Source organism: Taudactylus pleione, unplaced genomic scaffold (assembly GCF_031769625.1).
Source record: "Taudactylus pleione unplaced genomic scaffold, aTauple2 ptg000257l, whole genome shotgun sequence".
NCBI classification, from domain to species: Eukaryota; Metazoa; Chordata; class Amphibia; order Anura; family Myobatrachidae; genus Taudactylus; species Taudactylus pleione.
The window spans coordinates 1485693-1507956 of record NW_028284659.1 but is presented as its reverse complement, the minus strand read 5'-3'; the positions used below and the strand labels follow the sequence as shown (position 1 = coordinate 1507956).

At 47.2% G+C, this 22264-nt stretch overlaps 1 protein-coding gene across 4 annotated transcripts in view; it reads left to right on the top strand.

Annotated features, from left to right (window-relative positions):
* The window catches only part of LOC148514844 (uncharacterized), a 141281-nt gene that overhangs the window by 97274 nt on the left and 21743 nt on the right, over nucleotides 1-22264 (top strand). For 3 of the 4 annotated variants that reach the window (XM_088480873.1, XM_088480872.1, XM_088480870.1), the window contains exons 2-6: nucleotides 682-846; nucleotides 12243-12293; nucleotides 15238-15644; nucleotides 15939-16001; nucleotides 16688-16729. In XM_088480873.1, the coding sequence (XP_088336999.1) occupies nucleotides 707-846; nucleotides 12243-12293; nucleotides 15238-15644; nucleotides 15939-16001; nucleotides 16688-16729 (703 nt within the window). In that variant the 5' untranslated portion in view covers nucleotides 682-706. Of the gene's footprint in view, nucleotides 1-681; nucleotides 847-12242; nucleotides 12294-15237; nucleotides 15645-15938; nucleotides 16002-16687; nucleotides 16730-22264 lie in introns of those variants that run through there. The other variant, XM_088480871.1, reaches the window with a different exon arrangement.

The window sequence follows — 22264 nt, the reverse complement described above, 5'->3', positions numbered from 1 at the left end:
GCCCCTTTTTTCTGAACGAGCGTCCGCAAATAGCGTCCGGCTCTGAATTAGGCCCTCAGTTCTTTCAATAATGGTCAGCGCTTACCTACTGTGCCCCACAACGCACCACCGATCTCTCACCAGGCTGAATCCGGGAGGGGGGCACAGCTGCATACGAGCCCCCCAGGTGTTAATACGCCCCTGGCTGTAATGTCCGTATTTATGTTTTGTAGTCACTGTTGTGTATTGTATTTATGTTACATCTTGCACAGCACAGTATACACCTTGTGACACCCAACAAATAATCACTAATAATATCTGCTCCTGGTTTCCAGATCTTCCCTTTAATACAGGACACATGAATTACACAGGTTCTGTGGCTGATTAAATCTGAATGAAATGGAGACTTGAAGTCAGCAGCCACAGAACCTGTGTAATTCATATGTGTCCCCTATTACAGGGATGAGTAGGACCCTGTTACCCCTCTCTATTGTGCTAGTTGGGCATAATGGGGAAAAACAGATGCCCCCAAAAATAACTTTAAGATGAATTTATCCTGTAGTATAACTCATTAACATTACAGGACACAAAGTTCTGCTTAACATGATAAATAACACACAACATATTTCTGCAGTGACCAGGACAATTCTGCCACTGTGCTGTCACACGGTAACATTGTTATTTTATACATAAACCTGACAGGTGATGCAAGAACAGTCTGAGACCTATGAATCATGATGCAGGAGCACAGGGGGAGGAGAGAGCAGCCGGACCCAATCTCTCACCAAGGAGCCGGCACTTCCTACCCTGTCTCAGTCATTGCTTGGAGCCCGAAGAGTCAGAGCTCGGGGATCTGTGCTGCAGTAAGTAAGTAGCCTTTAGCCTGAGACACTGATATCTCCAAGTTACAGTATAACATGCAGAGGATGCATAGATATGTTACATGTTGTTTCTGCTACTGGGATGAACAATATTAAACTAGCTGTCAAGGAATATATATGTATGTATGTATGTATGTACATTGTATGTGTGTATGTATATATATAACACTGTATGTATGTATAGATACATGCACAGTATGTATGTAGGTAAGTGTGTGTATGTATTTTTATGTATATGTGCATATATATATATTAGGGGTGAGCGGGTTCGGATTTACTCGGAATTATATATATATATATCACAAATGGATTGAGCCTGTCGTTTATTTAAATTTTGTGGTCACACTTGCTAGGGCACCCTGTTATTCAAATGTAAGACAAACTTTTTTTATTTTTCCAGGGGTTTAATAACTGATAGCCCTGGGTACGGTCCTGTCTCTTTAAGGCAGGACCCAGTTTCATGCTTAAAATGTATTCAAGCTTGAGCCAAAGGTGGCAGATCAAGTTAATTTGTCTGAGAATCAGTGTAGGGACTGACCAGATGGGAATGACCGTGAAGCGGTGGCCAGCTTAACAAATTATTGCAATATTTTGGAACCAACATTCCCTATGTTCAAAGGAGTTGCAGTTTGAAAAGCATGTGAGTGCCGAGTTTGTATGATATTTATATATATATATTGTACAGTATGTATGTATGCATTTCTGTATGAAATGGAGAAATTAGCCTTTGTGCAGCATAATCGGTGCTGTGTTGTATGTTGGATCTCAGTTACCTGCAACTTTCATCTCTATTCTTTTATCTACTCCCAGTAACAGGAAACGATTAGCAGAATCATTAGAGAAGTATATAACATAAGTTGTCTGCGCATTATCCAGAGTGTGGAAGCTGCTATAAATCTTGTATATACTTGTGTACATGGTGCAATGCTGACACCCACTGGTGTACTATAATGGGTGCAATGCTGACACCCACTGGTGTATTATTATTATTATTATTATTATTATTATTATTATCATTTATTTATATGGCGCCACAAGTATTCTGCAGTGCCTTACAAAGTACATAGACAAAAAAGTAACCATTGACTTACAATACAATACAATACAGGACATGGATAAACATTGCTATATTAGTGACATTAACGCCCGCATAAGCAGCCAAGTGTTAGTTGCCCTAGTGGCTAGTAAGAGATAAATTAAATTACAGTAGGGAGAAGCACAAGAGGGTAGAGGGCCCTGCTCGAAAGAGCTTACATTCTTTAAGGGAGGGGAAGACAAACAGGAGTGACACAGAATGGGGTGGGCGGGGAGAAAGGAAGATGTAGCAGCAAGTTAGGATGAGAGCTGGAAGGCTTTAATGAAGTAGTGGGTCTTAAGAGCTCATTTGAAAGATGGTAGAGAGGTGCAGAGTCTGATAGGGAGAGGGAGGGAGTTCCAAAGGTGAGGAGCAGCGCGGGCAAAGTCTTGGAGGCGGGAGTGGGAGGAAGTAATCAATTGGCATGAAAGGCGGCATGTATTAAGTGAACGAAGAGGGCGGACAGAAGAGTGAAGGGAGATGAGATCAGAGATGTAAATGGGAGAGGAATGGGTGAGGGCTTTGTAAGTGAGTGTAAGAGCCGTGAATTGGGTTCTGAAAGGGAATGGGAGCCAGTGGAGGGCTTGCAAAAGAGGGGAGGCAGATGTAGAGCATTTGGAGAGGAAGATGAGCCGAGCAGCAGCATTGAGCACAGACTGGAGAGGAGAGAGATGGGATTTGGGGAGGCCAGCTAGAAGAAGGTTACAGTAGTCCAGTCTGGACATGACCAGTGAATGTACAAGGGTTTTGGTAGCATCCTGGGTGAGAAAGGGTCTGATCTTGGAAATATTCTTGAGATGGAAACGACAGGACTGTGAGAGGTTCTGAATGAGTGGTTTAAAGGAGAGGGAAGAGTCCAGGATGACTCCAAGACAACGCATTTTGGGCCTAAATGAGAAAGTAATGCCATCTATTAATAAAGAAATAGTGGGACATGATGTTATGTGGGAGGGTGGGAAGACTATCAGCTCAGTCTTAGACATATTAAGTTTGAGAAATCGCTGGGACATCCAGGAAGAGATCGCAGAGAGACAGTTGGAGATGCAAGTCAGTATAGAGGGGGAAAGATCAGGTGAGGAAAGGTAGATCTGAGTATCATCAGCATAGAGATGCTAATGGAGGTCAAAAGAGCTGATGAGTTTACCTAGAGAAGACGTATAGAGAGAGAATAGGAGAGGTCCAAGAACAGAACCTTGGGGAACACCTACTGTAAGAGGCTGTGGGGGGGATGAGTCGCCATGAGAGGAAACAGAGAAGGAACGGTCAGAGAGGTAGGAGGACAGCCAGGAGAGAGCAGTGTCACGTAGACCAAGGGAGTGAACTATATGCAGCAGAAGAGGGTGGTCCACAGTGTCAAAAACAGCAGAGAGATCAAGGAGAATGAGCAGTGAGTAGTGGCCCTTGGATTTGGCAGCAAGGAGGTCGTTGCTGACTTTTGTGAGGGCAGTTTCAGTGGAGTGGAGAGAACGGAAGCCAGACTGAAAAGGGTCAAGGAGGGAGTGGGAGGAAAGAAATGTGGTGAGGCGGTTGTAAACAATACGCTCAAGGAGTTTGGAGGCAAAAGGGAGGAGAGAGATTGGACGGTAGTTAGAGAGAATGTTAGGATCAAGGTTAGATTTTTTAAGAATGGGGGAAACACGGGCATGCTTGAATGCAGAAGGAACAGTGCCAGATGAGAGGGAGAGATTAAGGAGGTGGGCAAGATGGGAGCAGGTAGAAGGAGAGAGGTAGCGGAGGAGGTGGGGGGGGATAGGGTCGAGGGGAGAGGTGGAAGGGGGGGGGGGACTGGATAAGGGCCTTAACTTCCTCTCCAGTCACAGGGGAGAAGGATGTCAGAGTCTGTAAATGGATGGGGAGGGGTGATCCAGGAAAGGAGGAGGTGGAGAGCTGGGGGACTGGTTGGATATGATGTCCTGATGTATGGAATCAATTTTAGATGTGAAATAGGTAGCAGTCAGTGGCAGAGAGCAAGGAGGGGAGACGAGGAGGGGGTGGACAGAGGTGGGAGTTGAAGGTGGAAAAGAGACGCTGGGGATTTGAGGACAGGGAGGAGATGAGATTCTTGAAATATGACTGTTTAGAGAGGGAAAGGGCAGCACTGTAGGATGACAGCATGAATTTGAAATGGAGAAAATCTGCCTGAGAGCGTGATCTTCTCCACTGTCGCTCGGCGGTTCGTGAACATTTTTGCAGGTATCTGGTGCATTTGGAATGCCAGGGTTGAGGTGTGGATTTGCGAGGGTGAGTAGTGATCGCCGGAGCAACAGAGTCAAGAGCAGAAGTAAGGGAGGCATTGTATAGGGAAGCAGCTTGTTCAGCGCAGGAGAAAGAGTGGATAGGGGAGAGAAGTGAGTCAAGTAGGGAAGAAAAGAAAGCAGTGTCGATGGCTTCAATGTTATGCTTAGTGATGGTGGCTTTCGGAGGTAGTGGAGGGGAAGGAGAGAGGGATAGGTTAAAAGAGAGGAGGTGATGGTCAGAGAGGGGAAATGGGGAATTGGAGTAAGCAGAAATATCACAACGGTGAGTGAATACCAGATCAAGCAAATGCCCACTCGCATGGGAGGGTGAGGAGGTCCATTGGGAGAGTCCAAATGAGGAAGTGAGGGTGAGTAGTTTGGAGGCAGCAGATTCTGTGGGGATATCAATAGGAATATTGAAGTCACCGAGGATAATAGAGGGAAGGTCTGAGGAGAGAAAGTGAGTGAGCCAGGAAACAAAGTTGTCAAGGAACTTGGAGGGAGGGCCAGGGGGACGGTAGATGACAGCTACTCTGAGGTGTATTGGTTGGAAGAGGCGTATAGCAGGCACTTCAAATGTGGAGAATGTAAGGAATGGTTCTGATGGTATATGTTGGTATGAGTAACCAGGGGATAGAAGGACCCCAACACCACCACCATGGTGACCCCCAGGCCTGGGGGTGTTGGAGAAGGTGAGGCCCCCATAAGAGAGAGCTGCAGGAGAAGTGGTGTCAGAGGGTAAAATCCAGGTTTCAGTAATGGCAAGGAGATTCAGGGAGTTGGAGATAAAAAGGTCATGGGTGGGGGCCAGTTTGTTACAGACCGATCTGGCATTCCAGAGGGCACAGGATAGAGTGACAGAGTTGATAGGAGAGATATGAATGAGATTATCAGGGTTGCAATAGCGTGGAGATGAGAATACTTTGGGAGACCGAGATGAGTAGAGTGTAGGGATCATGCGTGCTCCTGTGCTAGGAGGGGACCCTGTAGGAAGTGGGCAGGGAGGGAAGTTAAGGAGACGTGAATGAAAGTGGGGCGAAGTGACAGGGAGATAAGTAAGGGAGGAGAGATTACCAGTGGGGTAGTAGGATCCTTGGGGGGTATAAGAGAAAGAAAATGGAGTAATGGGAGAAGACGGGGAGGAAGGCAGAGAGAGAAGGGGAGATAGGAGGAGGTGGAGGAGACCAGGGGGAAAGGATAGAGGTGGAGTCAGAGGGCAGAACAAAAGATTAGTTAGAAACTGAGTGAAGGGAGGAGTTGAAGACAACATGGTCATGGTAAGGATGAGGTACAGTGTCAGCACAACAAAAATATTTTGTAGAGTTTAGAAAAAGTGGAGATAAGATGGGAGCAGAATTTGAATATTAGAGTAGAGAGTAGTAGTAGCTAGATCATGTAAGACTAGACCAAAGTGCTAATGTAAAAAGACATTATTACAGAGTTAAGCTGATATTAACAGTATTCAGTAAGATTATCTGTTAAGCACAGAGGCAGCACAAATAGTAGCAGGTGAAGGGCAGAGTTTTTGTAGCGACCAGAGGTCAGTGTAGAAAGTCCAGGTTGTGCAGTCAGCAGGAGTTTGTAGCAGTGAGATTTTAAAATCACCTTTGTTGATGGTTTTTCTCCAAATCTAGATTCGGTTTTTAGAAGTGCAGATCGGTTGTTTCCCTTCTGTTCCACTTCGGTTCAACGCTGGTGTAACGCTAGTATTAATCTTAAAATGCACTTTTGAATAGTGCGCTTCTGAATGGAGCTATTCCAGCCTACTAATGTGTACTATAATGGGTGCAATGCTGAGACCCACTGGTGTACTATAATGGGTGCAATGCTGAGACCCACTGGTGTACTATAATGGGTGCAATGCTGAGACCCACTGGTGTACTATAATGGGTGCAATGCTGAGACCTAACAGTGATTAATTGTCACTGTGCTATGTGCAGGCCGATCACTGTAGTGACCAATAGGAGCTGACAGACAGCAATTTCCAGGTGTGAAAGTTCTGTATTATACATGATGCTGTCCAGGAGGTATAACATGCAATGTGCAGTTGGGATACCTGTGGGGAGATTATAAGAAAGTTCACACAGAGAATATAGGAAAACAGATTACATTGAAATACGTAGCACCTCATTCTTTAAGGGAGGTTTTTAGCACAAAAAATATTTCTCAATAATAAAAAATAGCTTTTAGTGTTGCTTAACCAAAAGATGCTCGGAGTATTTTTGTTATTTTGTGTTATTTTGCAAATCCCTCTGCCCCAACTTTAAATTGAATGATTCTGCCAGCTGAAGCACAACCATCTTCATTCCTGCACATTCCTCCTTTTACATCATCTCATATCCCACATCAGTCAGCAGCTCACTATTTCCTTATGTTTGGCTCCATTACCTGATTGTCAGGATCCTCTTCTGGGCTCTATCTCACCCGCTCTCATCTCTGAACTGGAGGGATGGCAGCTGGTGGATGGGAGGTCAGAATTATGGAGCACTTCCATGGAAGCAGTTACCCGATGGCTTTCCCTGTGCTGTCTGCTGTCACGACCAGGGTTTTGTGGCGTGGAGTTTTGCGGTCCTTACCGGTGAGGGCGCTATGATGCAGTCCTTCTGTCGGGGGAGCTGGCGTGTGAAGACTGGCATTGGCTGTACGCAGAGGTCTTCCAGCATTGGGCCATCCTGTCAAGGGTAAGTCTAGTGGCATCGCTGCGTCACAGGTGTCTGGGCGCCACCATGTTGTCTTTGGCCATGTGACATAGCAGGCCAATCGTCTGTAGGTCACCTGCTCTCTCTGGCCTATCACGTTCTGTTACTGGGTACTTAATGGTGTTTGGTGCTCCCTGTAGTTGCCATTTCAACGTGATCACAGCGTCAGCTGTGAGAGAGAGTTCTCTGCGCTCCTGAACCTTAGACTTGTGTTCCGGTGCTGGCCCTAAGCTCCTTGTCAGCCTCCGGCTCCCTGTATAGCCTGCACCGCTCTGCCTTGCCTTGTTCTCCGCTAAGATCAGTCCTGCACATTCCACCAGACCCACCCCTGCCTGAACCTGTCTCCTCAGTTAACCCATCCTGCGCAACCTTCATCACAGCATTACCGGATATCCCCTTCAGCCACTATTCAGCAAACCAGGATATCCACCTCACTCTCACAGTCTATCTGGATTAATCTCTGTCACTGATCTGGACATTTGTTACTCCCACTCACTACAGTTCCCTTCAGCCACTTATATCAGTTTGTTTATTACTGGACTTTAGTTTATCTTATTATTCATGTCCACGAACATTCACATTAAACAACGCACCTTTCAGTTTAACGTGCCCATTTATTAATGATCGCATTTTGCAATGCGACCAGGGCATCCAGTACCGCCCATGATCGCATTGCAAAATGCGATCATAGCAGCTGAATGAATGACCTGGCACATGCAGGGAGACGGGCTCCGAAAGGATCCTGACCCTGCGATATGGCCGGAGTGCATGCGGGGCTGCTGCGCATGCGCAGTCCTGCGGACTGCACTTGAGCGGCGCCCATTGCCGATGGAGGGATCTGGGAGATCCCTCCGCAGGCTGACATGCGGTAAGTCCCCATAGACTACAGCGGCTAACGCTATCTTCAGATGGCGTTAGCTGCTGGGGCCAATATCGGGAATGCTTTACATTCCCAATATTGATACATTTGGCAGCATCGCATCCCCCATAGAAACCTATGGGGGAGGCGGCTGCCGGCGGCAATGGAGGGATCACAGCAGGTATCGGAGATTAAATGTCCTGGAAAGTGCTCTAGAGCTCTCCGTGATTTGTGCTGCCCCTTACCAAAACTTTCCCACTGCCATTTATAGTATTAAATTTGTTGGAGACGGATTTACATGCCCAAAGGGTTGTATCATATACTCAGATGTAACCCCCCTATAACCTCTAAAGGGTCTCTAGGTTTCCAGTTACCTTTGTGTTAAAAATGTACCCACCCTTAACCTCCCGCTAAGTGGTTACCTTTTATATCAGAGCCTCCACCCAAGTATTGGTATGTGGTAATGGGCCCACTTGGGAAAACCCATTGGTCACAGTAGTATCTCCCTTAATGTAACTCTGTTATAAGTAAAAGACATTAACATTATACAGTATATTCACCCACCTACACTGGAACATAGACTTACATGTCGGCTCCGGCCAGAACGCCTCTTTATCACACCACCCAGATTATCACTAAAGATAACACTTTTATGTGACAAGACAGCAAAAGTTCATACAATCATGTTTGGGGTTATAGGGGCCGATTCAGACCCGGACGCTAAGCGGCGACCGCTCGCATCCAAAAGGGGCCTGGTATGCAAATTCCGCGATCGCACTGTCTGGCTTAAGGACGCCCTCTATGTCTTAGAGAACAACGGCAGAGTGAGCGCACGCCGGTTTAAAGACGGCGACTTTTCTTTCTTAGCACAAGTCATTTCCAGGAAGTGTGTGATTAATCGGTAACATTGAGAGCCATTGGAGCAGCACGCAGCGCATGAGGTAGACTCTACCCCACCGTAAGCACTGCGATCACTGCAGGCTGAAATACAACCAAGTGACATCCATGCTAATTATGGACGCCCATTAAACGTTGTTTTGACGCCAAGACACGCCTGCGTTCGCACCACCACTCCCCCGTTCACAAGTACCTTCCCCTTTTACCACCCACAACGGCACTGTCAGTCAAAGTAGCGCACAGTCTGTGTACAACGAGCGCACGATTCCCGATCGCAAAGATTGGGTTGTGCACGCGCAATGCGATGCATACGCATGCTGAAACAGGCGACAATCACCCATAGCGAGCGTTTGCGGCTTAGCGTCCGGGTCTGAACCGGCCCCATAGTTCACAAATATTCAGGTTGTTGTGTATTTTGCTTCGGATTGAAAAACTAACATTAGAAAACTGCAGTTTTTTCCTCTCTGCCCTGAGAAAATAATAACACACTGAGGGGGCTAGTTACTAAGCAGTGTTAGGAGACAGAGTGAAAAGTGATAATTTACCAGCCAATCAGCTCCTAACTGCCATCTCACAGGCTGTGTTTGAAAAATGACAGTTGGGAGCTGATTGGCTGGTACCTTATCACTTTTCTCTCTGTCTCCTAACACTGCTTAGTAGGTGGGTACACACCTGTCAGATATATCTGCAGATGATGGTCGTTCATACACACTGACCAACCATCATCTGCTGCTGCAGTGGGTCGAGCCGGACGAGGGGTGGGTAGGGGGCGTGGCCTAATCACGGGAGGCGTGGTCATGCCCCCTTCGGGGGAAAAAAACATTTCCAACGCGGCGCTGCGCGCTGGGGAGGGGGGCGCTGTGTGCCCCTCAGCCCGGCACACAGTCAATGGGGGGGGCGCGATCAGCATGATCACTCCCCCCTTTGGCATAGGAGACTACTCGGGCTGCTGCTTTAGCAGCCTCGGACCATCTCCCAGTGCAGCCCAGTACATAGCAGCGTGTGCTGGGCTGCTGTAGATGGGGAGCAGTGCTGGACCCGGGTAAGTAGTACCCGCTCGCAGCTCCCCCCCTCTCTGCACCCCTGTGTACGGGCGTTTGGCTGATCGCCCGTACACACTTGCCGATGGACAGATAGGTCTGCAGACAGCACAGCCAATGCGATATGTCCGTGAATGACGTTGTTCACAGACAAATTGTCTGTACACACTGGCCGACGGGGGCACAATATATTGGCCGATCAATTGATTGGCCAATATATCGGCCAGTGTGTACCCATCATTAGGAGACAGAGTGAAAAGTGATAAGAAAGTGATAAGGTGCCAGCCAATCAGCTCCTAACTGTCATCTCACAGGCTGTGTTTGAAAAATGACAGTTGGGAGCTGATTGGCTGGCACCTTATCACTTTTCACTCTGTCTCCTAACACTGCTTAGTAACTAGACCCCTGACACAGGAACTGTGGCCAAATTAAATGTCATTAAACTCAGATAACATCTCATCAGTGATGAACTTTCAGCCACAATTTTCCAGCACATCTTAAAATTGAGTTGGTTCCAATGGATCTTATTCTTCTGATTCCCAGTGCTTCAAGCAGGTCTTGTCCCATTGCAGCATGCAGTCTTGTGTCCCTGAGAGCCCCTCTGCTGAGTCCTTTCTCAGCCACTTGTAACGTTCCATCGGTAAGCCGGGTGTCGGGCTCCCGGCGTAGGTAGAATGACAGGCGGGATTCTGCCGGGATTAGACAGTCGGGAAGCTGACGGTCGGGATTCTGTCCATCATTGGCTTCCCGGCTGCTTCCCTCTGAAATATTCTGTGACAATAGAAGAAGCAGTTTGTCCGGTCATCCTCTACTTCATCAGGGTCACCCCACCATCTCATCCTGGAAACATATCTTATCTTCTAGGTCCCCATCAGCTTAGGAAGGAGATTTGCAAAATGAGCAAGTTCACTAGTAATAATAAGAGACTCTTTATTAACTTTTGCAAATTCCAAAATCCTTTTAAGTGTTCCCTCCTGAAGTAGTTGTTGGTCATTTGAAAAATTAATTACAAAAACAGAATTCAAAAGGTGTCAGTCACCAACTGCCTATTTTCTGATTATCTCACTTGGATCTAAAGTTGGTCTGTTATATGAGCAACGACACCACTTCTAAAAGCCTCAGGGCCTGATTCAGACCCGGTCGCAAGCGCTATGCGATGTTGGCCCAGTGCGCATGCGCGAGACCCGGATAGCGACGGGCAAACTGTCGCTCCGGGGCTCGTACCAAAGGGGGAGTGCTGTCGATGTTGAGTGACAGCACGCCCCCTTTGGCAGGCGGGCCGGGGGCGTGGCTGCCCAGACGGAGGCGTTCCCATGGGAGCTCCTACCGTCTGGGTCCGGCCCCACTGACATCAAAAGTGATGTCAGTGGGAGTACTTTCGGCACTGTTAGAGCCGAAAGCACTCTGGGGCTTGCGGCAATGAGACCCTACCACAAAGGTCTCATCGCAAGCCCGTTTGTCGCGATGGTCTTGACCATTGCGACCATCTTCCTGGCCGCTTGCTATAGCTGTGGGTGGTCATCCACAGCTATGCGAGCGACCAGGAGGCCGCTCTAAAAAAACAGAAGGACGGCCCTGATTCAGAGCGAGCGCTCTGTCAGAGCGTCCGGCTCTGAGTCAGGGCCTCAGTCCCTGGGTGCGTCTCTCCTTTCTCTTGTGGTGTATTTGTGTATTTGATAGTGATATAATAGAGACTAATTCAGAGGTGCACACAGTGCTAATTGTTTGCGCAGTTGAGTGATGTTTTTCTACTGGCTGTGCATGTGTAAAGTCTCGGAAACACTTACTGCGCACGCAGAAACCAAGGTGTACGATGGTGTACACGGGGCTGATTCAGCAAGGATCGCTTTTGCGGTTACTCATGTAATCGGCCGATTGTTGTTTTCTGCGTATGCATTGTTCATGTGAAAACACTCCACTGCGATCGGAACTGTGATCGCAGAGACTATGCTGACCCATCGCAGACTGATTGACAGGAAGTACCGATTTTACTGATGGTTTTGCAGACTTGCTAAGTATTACGGATGTATCTGTAAGGTAGAGTGGGCGTCCTTATGCTAGGCTGCGACGGCATAGCAATTGCAATCATTAGCATATTTTCGCAGTGAAACTACGTGCGATTACAGAGCTGCGATCGCAATAGCGATCCTTACTGAATCAGGCCCACAGATGCATACAACATCGCTATTACTTGAGATGGCATCTGTGGTCCCTGGGCGTTTCAGGGGGGAGCGTCATAGGCAAGGCAGACTCTGTTCCAGGCAGGGGCTGCTCAAGGAGTGGATTCTGCGACCGATGGTTGCGTCGATGGTGGAGAGATCGGACTCAGCAGCGCACTTGAGCTTTGCTTAGCTATACAAAGTGAGCGTTGCAGGGTTTGCTCAGTCCGTCGCACAGAAGAACAGAAGATGAATGTTTAACCTGGCATTTGTATATTTTATCACTTGTGAATCCGCGAGAAATCTCAGCTGCGCATAAACCTCGGCACCTCTCAGTCAGGCCCATAATCACCTGTGTTCAATCCTCTGAGTAACAGAATACTGATAACTGTAACTAATGTTCCTTCTGCTTACAGGACACTGACTATGGCTGATACCACCCTGATGTTTCCGGTGCAGGAGACAGGGTAACTATGACAGGGAGTATGTGGGAGGGATTTGCTGAACACGCGGAGTAATACTATAGAATACCCAGCAATCCTGAGTCGTCTGATAGGCGAAAGTGAGTGCAAGAGAATGATCCATCAGCAAATGATACAGTACTTGCAGTCAGTTGCGCTCCTCTGGTGTACACAGAATACCAGATTCCAGTAATTTTTTGCTAGTAGAAAAGATCTCAAAAAATACTCCTATAACATCTTCAATTTAATCCACCTTCTCAAGACGGAACCATTTCTTCAACAGGGTATATGCATATTCTTATTACCTCAAAAAGAAGGTATAGACCAAGAGTAGTGAAGTACAGTTTATTCAATTAAAATACACTTAAAAAATATATAATACAGTCCATCAGCAAAGCAGCGTACCGAAAAGTGTGGGGTGTAGATCAGCACACACCCAGAATAGCAAAAAATGATCTTAAGGTATAACAGTCAGCTCCCGGGTAAATAGGTTTCTGCAATTCCCCTCGGTCACCTTCCTCCACACAATAGCCCTGATTCAGAGCCGGACGCAAGTGGCTGCTCGTTCGCTCCGAGCGATGTTTGCCCAACTGCGCATGTGTACGGATCGTAATACGCATGCGCGAACCACTCAGTGCGGCCGAAATTCTTGTGCTCGCAAAATAGCGAATGCCTGATAATTTGAGTGACAGGAGGAGGTGTATGTGGGTGGTAACAGGGGAAGGTGCTTGAAAACGGGGAGTGGAGATTCGATCGCAGGCGTACTTAAAGGTCAAAACGGGCGTTTTATGGGTGTGCATATTTAAAACAGCAGCGTCATTGACCGCGTCACTGGGTTCTTTTATAGCCAGAACTGCTCGCAAAATTGTGGTAGCAAAAACCAACCGCAAGAATAGCGAGCAGTTCATACCCTGGTCGATGTACTCGATTAATCTAATAAATAGCGGACATGACGTAGGATGCGAGCGGCCAGGGGGCGTATTTTCCCAAAAAACGAACGCAAGTTTTGTTCGCTCATTCAGACATAGAGGCGTGAACAGACCGCAAACAGCGAACGGTTCATTTGAATAGCCACCCCTTGTTTTAGAACGAACGACCGCAAATAGCGACCGGCTCTGAATGAGGGCCAATGTCTCCTGGTAATATACTGCTCCTTATATGGACTCACCACCCGATTTTTGATTTTTTTAGATCTTTTCTACTAGCAAAAAATTACTGGAATCTGGTATTCTCTGTACACCAGAACAGCGCAACTGACTGCAAGTACTGTATTCTTTATTGTGATTGATTAGAGGGTGTTGGTGACCATCCTCGCCGTCAGTACAGCACCAGTGGATTTGGAGCGCAAGTTTTTTTATTATTTTTATTGTGCATCAGGAAATGATGTCTGGCCTATAGCTCGGGTCTGCGTATTATAATTATCTCTTGTTTATATGGAGCCACAAGGATCCCGTAGTGCCGTATATAAGGGTGACACATACAATAAGCATGGGTACAGACTAATACAAAACTAAGGGCCTGAGACGCTCTGAATCAGGGAGTCTTTTTTTTTTTTTTGAAGCGGCCTCCTGGCCGCTCGCATAGCTGTGACCACCCACAGCTATTGCGAGTGGCCAGGTTGATGGTCGTGATGGTATCAACCATCACGACCATCGGGGCTTGCGACGAGACCCTTGTGGTAGGGTCTCGTCCATCGCAAGCCCCAGTGAGCTTCCGGCTCTAATAGAGCCGGAAGCTCACTACTGAGGCTGCCCCCGAATGGCAAATGTTCCGTCGGGAATACCTCCATTTCGGCGGCCACCCCACCCCTTGCCCGCCTACCAAACGGGGCGAGCTGTCAATCATAATCGACAGCTCGCCCCCTTTGGTGCGAGACCCGGAGCGACGGAGCGCCCGTTGCTAGCCGGGTCTCGCGCATGCGCACGACGAAGCCAGCTCCATCGTGTGTATGCCCAGTGGGCAAACATCGACCCGGTTGCGAGCGCTCAGTGCTTGCGACCGGGTCTGAATCAGGCCCTAAGTACATTACTATACAAATATACATAATTACAGTGCTTAAAGTACGTAATTATACAGATAATACACAGGGGAGAAAGCCCTGCTCAAAAGAGCTTACAATCTATGGCAGGGGTGGGGAACCTTTTAATGCCGAGGGCCATTTTGATATATATAACATTATTCACGGGCCTGGTGCAGGCGACGCCTCTCCATGTGACGTCACACTGGGCAGGACACAATCACCAGTGATTACAGCAATGCCTGGAGCATCCTCGGGATGCTTCGGGGAGCTGTAAGGGCAGCAGTGTGACTGTCTGAAGCATCCAGATGGCACTGCTGCATAGATTCTGGCTGAAGGTGCCATTCTGGGCACCCTTTCTAGCCACATGAGGCTAGCAGAAAAAAGCTCAGAGGGCCAGACCAAATAATTCCGGGGGCCTTATACAGCCCCCGGGCCTGAGGTTCCCCATCCCTGATCTACGGAATGAGGACATTTAGAGGGAGAAGGCAGTAGTGCTGGAGAAGCAGAGATTGGGTGGTATGGGGTGGTCAGCGTGTAGAGATCAGTCTTAAGGGCATATTTATAGAATGGTAGGTTAAATACAAGTCTGAGTGTGTGATGGAGGGCAATCCCAAGGGTGGGGGTGGCATGGAAGGAATTCTGTAGCTGATGAACCATTTGGACCTATGTCATCTACGGATGGGTACCCATATGATCTGCCTGCCCAGCCATAGCATCCAATGTGAAGACTTGTCCCATGTGGCCGCATGTGTGTGTGATTGTGTGTGTGTGTCACTCTGCCCTACATTCCTCATCTAGGCAACATCATCTGCTCATGTCTGACTAGTAATAGTTGGGTAAAATAATGACTGAAGAGAGAGGGGATAAGGGTGGAAGAGAAAGAAACAATAGTGAGTGGAGATGGAAGCTCAAAATTATTTTATCTTTTAGAAATGTTGGGCTTAGTGTGGAGGAAAGTCACCCAGAGGAGTCCAAGCCATCTTCAGAGGATCCTGTGCGTTATGTAATCAGTACTGATTCCAGTGAGGATCACAACAGTCCTCCTCTAATAGAGAGAGTCAGCAAAGAGACCCAGACCGACTTTGTGCCTGACGAAAATGATCCAGAACCAGAGGTCAAGTCCATTGACTTAGAGGACATAACCGCCCCGGTGTCCTCAGATATTGTGGGTCAGCAGAAAACACCAAAAGGAGATGAAAGAAGAGATGAGAGGAAACGAAGAAGGAAAAGGAAGAAGCATCGAGTGATAGAGGGAAGAGAGATGGTGTCACCTCTGTCTATGTACCCCAAAATCCAATGCCAAGCCCCTTCCCTCCTGTCACCTGCAATGCCCTCTGGTAGGTGAATTTCCTGGTGTAGAAGATTAAATCCTTTTTTAAGTGAGTTCAGTTACTGGGTAACATTTGTTCTAGCTTATACTTCATTTTATATAGACATGGGGTGAGCTTGGTATTTGAGCAAGACTTTTATAAATACATCATTGATAAACAAAATTAATTAAATCAGTAAACTCTCTGTGGTTTATTTCACTAAGTTATGACATTTTTTTATAATAAAATTACCATTTATAAAGTATGTTTTGTTAATGTTATTAATTTTATTAAATCTCTAATTAGGTCTGTTTTCTACAGATATTTTTACCAAATTGGCCATGATATCGATTTTCTTTGTTTTCCTGTTTGGCTTTACACAAGGTAAGTTCAGCTCACAGTCACATCCATGATCCACATTTATCGATGTTATTTAACCCATTGAGTGCCCATGGCAGGTGGGTCTTCTCCTCCAAAAATGCAGAGAACAAGCCCCACTTGTCATACGTAGTCATGCAATAAAGAAAATAAAAATACATACGGTAATCAGTATTGGTGGGGAGGGGACTGCAGGACATTAACATCGTCTTGCATAGCTGTGATTAAAACATATTGCAATACAGGGGATAGGGGTGGGACTGATGTCTCTAACCTGTTTGAAAGACGAGAGTCCTCTCTTTCTAATGATAAATCCCCTTAATAGCTTTTATATGACAATCTGTAATCACCAGACAATATCACTCTGCACAAAAACATTGTTTTCCATAAAAAGGTGGTGGGAGCTAAACGTGGCCCATTCCCTCCATACCCTCACCTACACATTCAGGCGGAAGAGAAACAATGCACATCCTTAATAGTTCAGTAACCCACCTTTGATATGACACAATAACAGCTAGTGCCTCCACTGAAGATTCACTTCCTAAGAGGAATAAGTTGAGGTTTGTTTGGATAAACCCTTATTACCACTCTAATTTTCCCATACTGAAAAGATGAGCTCAAAAATTCAAAAGTAACAGTGCACAAAATTTGTAATAAATAACAATTAAAATAAAATACACTTTATTTTTCAGGAACTCCTCTTCTCCAGTCACCCATGAAGAGTCATCTCACGGGTAAGTTTTAGCAATGTAATTCTGACATGCAACATCCTTTCTATAAGTATTCATTTCTACATAGATATTCATTATTTTCACAGGTTGGTATCTCACAATAACTTAGTACAGTAATAAAGTTTTTTCACTTTATAAACTTTACTAGTGATGCCAGTAATTCTCAAATAACTGTTCTAACAACAAATTTTGTTTATACACAGTCAACAAATATACAACTACAACTATACTGATATCTGGATGTCTATCCAGAGGGAGATTAAACCTATAACTGCAGTCTGGGGACTATAGTTATTTATTATTCTTTAGGTATCATAGTGTTGCAACATTGGTGGTGCACTAATAACTTTGCTGTAAAAGTTGCAACAGTTACACGTTTCTCCTGAAATTGTTTTACTACGTTGCTAATCTGTAGCACTGTACAGGTGTAATGCTATGACATATAGTGGCCTCAAAGGGCAGTCTCTGTGAGAGTTGTCTAGCACTGTATGGTTCATCCCCTAATCTAATGGAGCATTATATTCAATGAGCTCGGGGCCTGATTCAGAGCCGGACGCAATTAGCGCTCGCTCGTTCAGAAAAAGGGGGTGGCTATTCAAATGAACCGTTCGCTCTTTGCGGTCCGTTGACGCCTCCATGTCTGACCGAGCAAACAAAACTTGCAGACGTTCATTTGAAAACTACGCCCCCTGGCCGCTCGCATCCTACGTCATGTCCGCTATTTATTAGATTAATCGAGGACATCGACCAGGGTATGAACTGCTCGCTATTCTTGTGGTTGGTTTTTCCTACCACTATATTGCGAGCAGTTTTGACTATAAAACAACCAGGTGACGTGGTCAATGACGCTGCTGTATTAATCATGCACACCCATAAAACGCCCGTTTTGACCTTTAAGCACGCCTGCGTTCGGATCTCCACTCCCCGTTTTCAAGCACCTTCCCCTGCTACCACCCACAAACGCCTCATTCTGTCACTCAAAATAGCAGGCATTCGCTATTTTGCGAGCACACGATTTTCGGCCGCACTGACTGGTTGGCGCATGCGTATTACGATCTGTACGCATGCGCAGTTGGGCAAACATCGCTCGGAGCGAACGAGCGGCCGCTTACGAGCGGCTCTGAATCAGGCCCTCTATTCAGAAATTACTGTTATTAAGAGGATCTGGATTTTGTTTTTGTACTTTCAGTGAATGTTGATTTACTTTAGATAAATGATTATCTCAACTATTTGATGTTTGCACAGTTTATTCACAATCGGAAACTATTAATGTATTATAGGTATGGATACTATATCTAGATGAATTGGATGTCTCCAGTGGCGGCTCCAGAGATAGGGCTGCAGCGTGGTCCAAAATTCAAACAGGGGAACCACATTAACTGCCAGTGAGTCCCAGACATCTATGTTTGGCAGTGTTTGAAGTGGCAGTTGGTGTGGTTCCTCTATTTGAATTTTGGACCACGCTGCAGCCCTGACTCTGGAGCCACCTCTGGATGTCTCACAAGATAGTTATACTATAGTGTACTTGACTCTCCTTAGCTGCTCTGCTGTCAACCTGGTCGTCCTAAACAATGTTGTATTACTGAAGCTACCTCAGTGTTCTTTGGGTCAGCTGACTAGTGTGCTTAATTATGTGGAGTTTTAGTTTGCTATAGAAGTGTTCCTCCTCCTTGGATATGGATTATATCCTAGACGAATGTAGTTTATATTTATCTTCTACCTGAATATATGAGTTTTTGCCTCTTTTATTTTCTAACCCGGAGTGCAGCTTCGGATAAGGGTATCTTGGTCAGCCCTCTGCAAAGGTGCCACTCCTGGGGTCCTCCCACATTCTGTTTCTCAGGGGCCAGCTCCCTGTTTGTTTCCTGGGAGTCCAACTCCCCTCCCCAGTGGTACTGTAGCTGCTATTATCCAACAAAGTCCCCCACTTGCTGGAGCTGCTGCAAGCACTGAGGTAAGGACTCCCCCGATCCACTGGTCACTTGAGAGGGCTCCCTACACCTGGCAGGCTCACCTTCAGGGCCGGATTAAGGGCCACATGGGCCTGGAGCTGAAAATGTTCAAGGGCCTATTATAAGAAGCAGGGTAGCTGTGACTAATGCTCTGTGGGTGTGTACAGTCCCACTGTCTCCCTAAATACAGAAAAATCATAATTTTGTGAGTAGCCCAGAAATAATTGTTTAATACTTATGATTTATGGCAACTGTGTGGACAGCTAGGCAGCTGGTCATCATCATCCTGCCATGATGATGGGCCTATTTTTATGTGGAGGCCTGGAGCTGTAAGCTCCATCTGCCCCATTGTTAATCTGGCCCTGCTCACCTGATATACTCCCTGGCCATGAGAACTATAGTAGTGCTTCCTGCCCGGGGCATGAGACAGTCAGGCCTCGGCATACAGTGTTTCTAGCAGGTTCTGCCCCCTCTCCAAACAAGTCCACTGCCACCAATGTCACAGTCACATTTTAATGACTGTACCATACTACACACACATATATCTATATATAGATAAACAAATGTCCAGACTGACTGACTGACTCATCAACGCCCTCCCTAGACCCGTGGACCTAAAAACATGAAATTTGGGGAGAATATTCCTTACATGACTTAAGCACCCACTAAGTAGGGTTTTTTTTAAATTAGACCCCTTAAGGGGGTGAAAAGTGGTAAAATGTTTCCTCAGGACCGAGGTGATTGGGTGACTAAGGGGTCTATTTACTAAGCCTTGGAAAGAGATAAAGTGAACAGAGATAAAGTCCAAACCAATCTGCTCCTAACAGTCATTTTACAAACACAGCCTGTGACATGGCAGTAAAGAGCTGAGTGGTTTTGACTTTATCTCCATCCAAGGCTTAGTAATTAGACCCCAAAGCAACATGTCCCAAGTGCTGTGGGACTGTAAGCTCATTGTCTTGGTTGAGTGGCAGCTTCAGAGATGGGGCTGTAGCTCAGTCGAATAATCAAATAGGGGAGCCACACCAACTGCCAGTGATGTTTGGCAGCAGTTGGGTGGCAGTTGGTGTGGCTCCCCTATTTCACTGAGCTGCAGCCCCACCACTGTAGCCACCACTAAGAACTTAACACAAAATATCTAAGGTCTACCTGAGTACATCAGCTAATATACCTTTAATTACAAGTACCATACCCAGAGCAAGGGTTACAGTTATTTTTGGTAATCACATGTGACCACTAGACAATGGTATAGAACACAACCCAAACAGATGAGTCCTGATTCTGAGACGCACTGCGCCGCCAATGTCTGTCGCAGTGGAGCAATTTTTTTCTTCTATATCACTACGGGAAGCAGCAAACCAGCATTGGCATGCCGGCACTTGTGGAACAACAAGTGCCAGCATGTCCGGACATTAAGGATCGGCTGGCACATGTAGTCCGTCTGTAAAGAAAATATTCAAATTAACAGAGTACTCATACACCAACTGTTTTTATTATTTTATTAAAGAGAAAAAACAATATCATACATACCAAACTATTGGGGGACCTCATCTTCCTTCCATGTAGGCATCCATAGGTCTTGGTAAAATAAAAAGTACAAACAAGCCCACCGGACACTGAGGGCCTGATTCAGAGCCGGATGCTCTGAATGAGCGCCCGCTCTGAATCAGGGCGTTATTTTTTTTGCGGCCTCCTGGCCACTCGCATAGCTGTGGGTTACCACCCACAGCTATAGCGAGCAGCCAGGAAGATGGTCGCAATGGTCAAGACCATCGTGACCATCGGGCTTGCGTCGAGACCCTTTTGGTAGGGTCTCGTTGCCGCAAGCCCCAGAGAGATTTCGGCTCTAATAGAGCCAAAATTACTCCAAGGCTTGTGGCAACGAGACCCTACCGCAAGGGTCTCGTCGCAAGCCCGATGGTCGCGATGGTCACCCACAAACTAAAAGGGACGGCCCTGATTCAGAGCGAGTGCTCTGTCAAAGCGTCTGGCTCTGAATCAGGGCCTCAGAGTCTCATTCAGACCCGCTCACGAGCGCTGTACGCTCGCAAGTGTGTCGATGGTGCCCAAGTGCGCATGCGCACGACGGAGGGAGCTCCATTGTGCGCATGCGCGAGACCCGGCGAGCGACGGGGAAGCCGTCGCTCCAGGTCTCGCACCAAAGGGGGCGTGCTGTCGATGGTGAGTGACATGGGAACGCCTACCGTCTGGGTCCGGCCCCACTGACATCACTAGTGATGTCAGTGGGAGTGATTTTGGCTCTGATAGAGCCAAAATCACTCCAGGGCTTGCGGCCACGAGACCCTACCATCACTCCGGGTCTCGTGGCCGGGTCTCCTTTGGTGGGCGGGCCGGGGGAGTGGCTGCCCAAACGGAGGCATTCCCATGTGAACACCTCCGATGTCAGTGGGAGAGATATCGGCTCTGTTAGAGCCGAAATCTCTCTGGGGCTTGCGGCAACGAGACCCTACCGCAAGGGTCTCATCGCAAGCCCGATGGTCGCGATGGTCTTGACCATCGTGACCATCATCATGGATGCTCGCATAAGCTGTGGGTGGTAACCCACAGCTATACGAGCGTCCAAAAGGCCGCTTCGCAATTAAAAAAAACACGCCTGATTCAGAGCGGGCGCTCATTCAGAGCGTCCGGCTCTGAATCAGGCCCTCAGTTCCTAATTTAGGGCCTGATTCAGACCCACTCGCGAGCGGCTGTCCGCTCGCAAGTGGGTCGATGTTATGGACTGAGCATGCACACGACGGAGGGAGCTCCGTCGTGCGCATGCGCCAGACGCGACGAGCGAAGGAAAGTCCTTCGCTCGTTGTGTCCGATCAAAGGGGGTGTGCTGTCAAAGTTGATTGACAGCACGCCCCCTTTGGTGGGCGTGCCGGGGGCGTGCCTCCCTGACGGGGGCCCACTGACATCACTAGTGATGTCAGTGGGAGTGATTTTGGCTCTGATAGAGCCAAAATCACTCCGGAGCTTGCGGTTGAAAACCTCAACCGCAGGCTCCGGCTCGCAAATTCGATGGTCGCGATGGTCACGACCATCGCGGCCATCACAATGCACGCTCGTATAGCCTGTGGGTGGTGACCCACAGCTATACGAGCGTCCAGGAGGACGCTCCATTTTAATGGAGCCCGGCCCTCATTCAGAGCGTGCGCTCTGCTCAGAGCGTACGGCTCTGAATGAGGGCCTTAATCCGTATGGAGGTACGACATTAAATCTATAGATCCGTTTAGTCTAACACTGTAATAAGAGTTTGTCAGTCCCTTCTTCTACTTAGTGGTGGTATATGAACCAAAGGCATACATTTGTAATGTGTCACCTTCACATGGCAATGTCTAGTAACTGGTGGGGTACTGTGCGATCAGTTACTGTATAATTGTTAGTGTAATGGATGACTTCTGTACATTGTAATGTGCCCCCTTCTCATGGCAATGTCTAGTAACTGGTGGGGTATTGTGGGATCAGTTACTGTATAATTGCTAGTGTAATGGATGACCTCTGTACACTGTAATGTGTCACCTTCTCATGGCAATGCCTAGTAACTGGTGGGGTATTGTGGGATCAGTTACTGTATAATTGC